Source organism: Elephantulus edwardii, unplaced genomic scaffold, assembly GCF_000299155.1.
Source record: "Elephantulus edwardii isolate Elephantulus edwardi_28Jun2011 unplaced genomic scaffold, EleEdw1.0 scaffold00176, whole genome shotgun sequence".
Taxonomy (NCBI): Eukaryota; Metazoa; Chordata; class Mammalia; order Macroscelidea; family Macroscelididae; genus Elephantulus; species Elephantulus edwardii.
In genome coordinates, this window is record NW_006399926.1 from 2,379,753 (window position 1) to 2,386,131 (window position 6,379).

Genomic DNA, 6,379 nt, shown 5'->3' on the forward strand with positions numbered 1-6,379 from the left:
TTTTCATTCTGATTCCACTTAAGACATGAACCCAGAATTTTCTATTTGCCTCTGTTCTGTGCTCACTTACGTAATTTTCACATGGGTAAGGAACAGTGTGATCTTGTTTTAAATTATATAAATTACAATCAGGATGACTGCTGTCAATAGCAAATTAAAAATTAATACAACAAGGCTAATGTGCAACTAGGACCCACTGAAACACATAGAGCAAGCAAGGCAACATTAGCAGATAGCATGATTGCATAGAAGGGGAAAGTGGTGTCAGAGTTCAGACTGGCACACACAGTTATCTAAGGCAAAGTGGTGTCAATGGCAAAGAAGTGATCCATTCTTCATTATATACACAAGAGCAGAGGATTTGTGGGAACCTGTGCAAGAGCTTCTATCACATAGCTCTCCCCAGCTGCCTACAGGGAATATCAATAACAGTTCACCTTCATTTTAAAGAATGACTCTCTGCTTATAGGCTGAACTATACCAAGGACTAACTCCATGCTAAATGTCCCTGGTTACAGTACAACCAATACCATCATTCCTAATCAGACTGGCAAACAGAATTTTAAGTTTTTTTAAGGTCATGAAACAATTTAGATGACTGTATTCCAAGGTGGTTTTTGGTGGGTTGTTTTTTTTCAGGACTGACTTTGGTTTCTCCCGAAGGAAGTAATATGGAGTTTTTATTGGTGATTCTAAGTATATGTTTGTAACAAAGTGTAATACGTGAATTTAACATATTAAAAGTTCTATAGCATCGGTTCAGAAAAGATTATATACTATACAAACTATTCAAGTCATACAAAACCATTTTTCAGTGCCTTTCAACTGAGAAGAATCCTATTCAGCACGCTTCTCCTCCTGAGGTGGTTCATACTGGGCAAGCTTTGTTTTCAATTTTTTGTTTTCTTCTACAGTAGCTTCATATTTCTCTTTCATTTCTGCCAATTCTAGGCGGAGTAGTTCTGTTTCTGGATTTTCTGGGGTTGCAGCTCCTAAATGATGCTTTAAAAAGTCCAAAGCACTGTTTGGTTTCTCTGGTTCTTCATATAAGGCTACCAACACCTTTGTCAGCGTGTCCAGAACCCCCGACTTCTCTAAGTACCTCCGGAACTGTTCGCGCTTCGAGTCTGCGGCTTTGTAATGGGCCATAGTGACAGCGGCAGCGGCGGAGCTGGCACCGGAGACAGTGGCTGGCGGGGCCGGAGGAAACGACTTTTAAGCACTATCTGATTTACTTACAAAATCAAAAGACAAATTGCATTGGGAAAGTCGGCTGTCAGAGACCTCTCCAGAGTACTGAAGAGCAACAATGTTAGTCTGGTGACTAAGGTACCCTTGATAAAGGCCATGGTCTTTGCAATTACTTGCTATACATTGGAATTCTGGGCATTGACTAAGGATGTTAGAAGGAGAATTGATGCCTGTGAGCTGTGGTGCTGGAAAAGAGTATTGAATATACTATGAACTGCTAGGAGAAAAGATTCGTAGTAGAGAGGGTGAGACTAGGCTCCTCCTGGGAGGGAAGGATTCTGAATCTTCATCTGACATACTTTGGACATATTGCAAGGAAGGGTCAGTCCTTGGAGAGGGATGCCATGTTTGGGAGGGTGAAGGAACAACTCAAACAGTGGAAGACCCTCGATAAGATGAATTGATTCTGTGACTGGGGTAGTAGGGTAGGTATATCAGAGACAGTAAGATTGGCACAGAATAGAGCATGATTTAGGGCTGTTGTACATAGGGTTACTATGAGTTGCAGGCAACTCGACAGCACATAGCAACAATCTGACATACTTAGGGGATGTTGCCAGGAGGGACCAGTCCTTGGAGAATGACATCATGCTTGGCAGGATGGAGGGACAGTGGAAAAGAGGAAGACTCTGGATGAAATGGATTGACTCAATGATTGGAGAAATTTGAGACAGTAAAATTGGCTCAAGATAGAGTAGGGTTCAGAGCTGTTGTACACAGGGTTGCTGTGTGTTGTGACTCAACGGCACCTGACAACAAAAACAAGTACATAGTAAGAGGTTGACTGGTGGTGGTGGTGGTTTAGACATGATCATTAGTTCATGGTAATTAATATTATAAAACAAAATGTATGAAAAATAATAATTGATAAACCTTAACTCTAATAATAAATCAGTTAATTTGTATTTTAAGGAAAGGTTTGCATGCAGATAGTATCATTCTTGGATGGTTAATAGGTAGAAGAAAGGAAGGAAAGGGGAGTAAAAAAAAATAATAGATTAGTTGGGCAAAAGAAAAGGCAATATGCAGTTAAAAGTTGTTGAACATTGTAAATAATTATATTTATCCACTATAACCAATATATGTGATTAATTATATTAATAAATTATAATTGCTGTTATAAAAAACTAATGTTAGTGATTTGAATAAGAAGGCAATGATTTGTAAAATTTCACTCAGGTTAAAAAGAAAGAAAAAACTTGAGAAAAAGTAGGCGCCTTCAAGCATCCTAGAAAATTTCTATTAAAACACAAACTGACCCTTTAGAAAGTTGTCCTTATACCTTGAATACTACACCAGGGATCACCTCCCATCCAACATTAAAGAAAAAAGAAAACAAAAACCCACACACATATGCCACGAAGTTGGTTCTGATTCCTAGCAGCTCTGTTGTTGATTGCCCTGTAAAAAAAAGGCCTGAAGCCTTTCTAGAACTGTAGTCTTTTATCAAAGTTGATAGAGTTTCCAGAGGCTTGTTGTTGTTTAGGAAGTGGATGCCACTCCAGCTAGCAGCTCTAGAGGGCAGAATAAAAATGCCCTTTTTGGTTTCCTGGCTGTGCTCTTTGTGGAAGCAGATCACCACAGCTTTCTCTTAATAAATCGTGGTGAGTTCGAATTGCTGACTTATATGAGTTACCTGTCACTCTTACTACTTCACTACTAGTAGGCATAGCTAGCACTCCCTCTCCTAACAACAGTCAGGCCTATAAAAGTGAACATTAATATCTGTGAGAAACATACATAATCAGGAAAATCAACCATATGAGAACCTAAAAGGACATTTGTCCAAAAACAAAAGTTAAATGGTAGGAAGATTTACACCCTCAGAAACCGTAAGAAAGCTTTCTCAATGACAAGACTAACTCAGCACATTGCCTTTTGAGGAATGATGGGTGGTATTTGGATTAGGATTGCATTATATCTGTAGACTGGTTTGGAAGCAGGAGTGGCATCCACTTCCTAAATAACATGCCTCTGGAAACGCTAATGAACTTCCATAAATGTCGATAGTTGTAGAGAGACTTCTGGCCTTTTGTTCATAGGGTCGCTGTGAGTTGTTCTCGACTTGAAGGCAGTCAACAATGTTGTCATTTTTATGGTATCAATCAGTCCTGGTATATCCTATTGTCTGTTGGTCTTTTGTAGTGTTTCATAGTTTTATTTGTATCTTTTGTATCTCTGGTTAGATTTATTCCTAAATTATCTTTTTGGTGGTTAGTGTTGTTACTGTAGAGGAATCTGATTATTTTATGTTGATCTTCTAACCTGTCACAGTTGAATTAGTCAATTAAATCCAGCAGTTTTCTTGCTGAGGCTTAGGATTTCCTATATATAGGATGATTTTCTTTGCAACTGGAGTTTTATTATGAGTCTCAAGTCAAAAGTTATGTAACTGCCAGCCCTGGTGGCATAGTTTGTAATGTAGTGGGTCATAGATTGACTCCACCAGCACTTCTAAGGCAGCTGAAGATGGATGTTGTTGTTTTTATGTGCCGTCGAGTGCCTTGTGAATCATAGTGACCCTATGTACAACAGTCCTAAACTCTGCTCTGTCTTGTGCCAATTGCACTGTCTCTGACACTCCCATCCCGATAACCCCAGTCACCCAATCAATCCACCTCGTAGAGGGCCTTCCCCTCCTGCGCTGTCCTTCCACCCTACCCAGCATGATGTCCTTCTCTAAGGACCGGCCTCTTCTTACAACATGTGCAAAGTATGTTAGACGGAGCCTCAGAATCCTTGCCTCCAAAGAGCCACCCGGTTTAACCCTTTCCAGGACAAATCTGTTTGTTTTCCTAGCAGTCCATGGTATTCTCAATACTCTTCTCCAGCACCACAGCTCAAATGCATCAATTCTCCTTCTATCCTCCTTGGTCATTGTCCAACTCTGTGATGCATAACAAGTGACTGCGAAGACCATGGCCTGTATCAGACACACCTTGGTCTCCAGAGATACACCATTGTTCTTCAGTACTTTGGAGAGGTCCCTAACAGCGGACTTTCCCATGGCAATATACCTTTTAATTTCCTGGCTACTAGTGCCAAGAGTGTTGACTGTGGAGCCAAGCAAACTAAAGCTGTGTACAATCTCAATCTCTTCACCATCCATCCTGATGCTGCCAGTTGGCCCAGTGGTGAGAATCTTTGTCTTCTTGACATTGAGCCTCAGTCCATATTGGAGGCTACAGTCCTTGACACTCTGCAGCAGGCATTTCAGGTCCTCCTCAGTTTCAGCAAGCAGAGTTGTGTCATCTGCATCACGCAGATTGTTGATAAATCGTCCACCACTCTTGACCCCACATTTCTCCTCATGGAGCCCAGCCTCCTGGATGATATGTTCTGCATACAGGTTGAAAAGGTATGGAGATAAAAAAAAAAAGGTATGGAGATAGGACGCATCCCTGCCGTACACCCTTCCCAATTTTGAACCATGCAGTGTTCCCGTGCTCTGTTCTGACGACTGCCTCCTGGCCCAAATACAGGTTTCGCATTAGAACTATCAAGTGTTCTGGCATTCGCATTCTTCTCAGAGTCAGCCACAGTTTGTTATGATCCACACAGTCAGGTGCCTTTGCATAATCAATGAAACACAGATAGACATTCCTCTGGTATTCCCTGCTTTCAGCTAAGACTAACATCAGCTACAATATCCCTAGTACCACGACCCCTTCTAAACCCAGCCTGGACTTCTGGCAGTTCTCTGCTGATCTGCTGTTCCAGTCGTCCTTGGATAATCTTCAGTAGAATCTTACTTGCATGTGAAATCAATGAGATTGTTCTGTAGTTTCTACACTCTTTTGGGTCACCTTTCTTTGGAATGGGAACAAATATAGATCTCTTCCAGTCAGTTGGCCAAGTGGTTGTTCTCCGGATTTCTTGGCACAACTTGGTGAGCACATCCAGGGCAGTATCTGTTAGCTGAAATATGCCAGTTGGTATACCATCTATTCCTGGGACCTTATTTTTTGCCATTTCTTTCAAAGCAGCCTGAACTTCTTCTTTCATCACCATAGGCTCTTGCTCATATGTTGTTTCATGAAATTCTTCTGTGTCTTCCAATTCCTTCCGATACAGTGACTCAGTATATTCTTTCCATCTTCTTTTAATACTTCCTGGATGATTTAATATTCTGCCTAAAGCATCGTTGATTATAGCAACTTGTGGTTTGAATTTGTTCTTCACTTCCTTGAGCTTTAGAAATGCTGAGCAAGTTAGGCCCTTTTCATTTTCTGACTCCCAACTCCTTGCACATTTCATTGTAACATTTTACTTTGTCATCGCGTGCTGCCTTTTGAAATCTTCTATTCAACTCTTTAGTATCTTCAATTCTTCCTTGTGCTTTGGCTTCTCTATGCTCCAGTGTAATTTTCAGGGTCTCTTTTGGTTTTTTCTTCCTCTTCTGTCTTTGTAATGACTGTTTGCACTCTTCCTGAATGATACCCTTGATGTCCTCCCATAACTCGTCAGGTCTTCACTCATTAGTGTTCAAGTCCTCAAACCTGTTCCTGAGATGGTTCTGAAATTCAGGTGGGATAGACTCAAAGTCATATTTTGGTTGCCTTGGATTTGGTGTGAAGGTGGATAGATTCCCATAAATATTTACAGCCTTGGAAAGCCACTAAGAGGGCCACTATGAGTTGAAATAATTTTATTGTGCTGGATATTATAACCATAGAAGAGCCTTGATGACACAGTGGATTAAATTTTGGCCTACTAATTGTTAGGCCAGTGATTTGGACTCTACAGTTGCTATGAATGAGAAAACCCAGAGAGTCTGCTATTTTAAAGATTTATAGTTTCAACCCATGAAGAGTTGTGTTCTCCCCTGTAGAGTTACTGTAAGTCAAAATCAACTTGACAGCAGTGTAAATTGTTAAACTTTTATGAGATCACAAATGTATATACAGTTGGACATTTCCCAAATGGATAAGAGCAGGATTTAGTGCTATTGTACATGAAGGTCGCTCTAAGTCACTACTGACTCTACCGCACATAACAACAACATATATATAGATATATATGTAGTTCTTATACTCATGAACAGGGAGCTGTAGTAGCTTAGTGGTAAGAAATTGTGTTGCTCATGCTGAAAAGATGTTGTTGTTTGTTGTTATGTGCCGTCGAGTCG

The 6,379-nt window shown here is 40.5% G+C and overlaps 2 protein-coding genes across 2 annotated transcripts in view; one reads left to right on the forward strand and one right to left on the reverse strand.

The window, feature by feature from the left end:
• Positions 1-6,379, forward strand: part of ASH1L (ash1 (absent, small, or homeotic)-like (Drosophila)) — a 313,081-nt gene that overhangs the window by 36,339 nt on the left and 270,363 nt on the right.
• LOC102873030 (c-Myc-binding protein-like) lies at positions 838-1,149 on the reverse strand. Its single transcript, XM_006895785.1, has one exon. It carries the CDS (start codon positions 1,147-1,149, stop codon positions 838-840), a length of 312 nt encoding a protein of 103 aa, XP_006895847.1.

Excerpts from the sequence above, each read along its gene's own strand:
- LOC102873030 (XM_006895785.1), bottom strand. The coding sequence starts at position 1,149 with ATGGCCCATTACAAAGCCGCAGACTCGAAGCGCGAACAGTTCCGGAGG.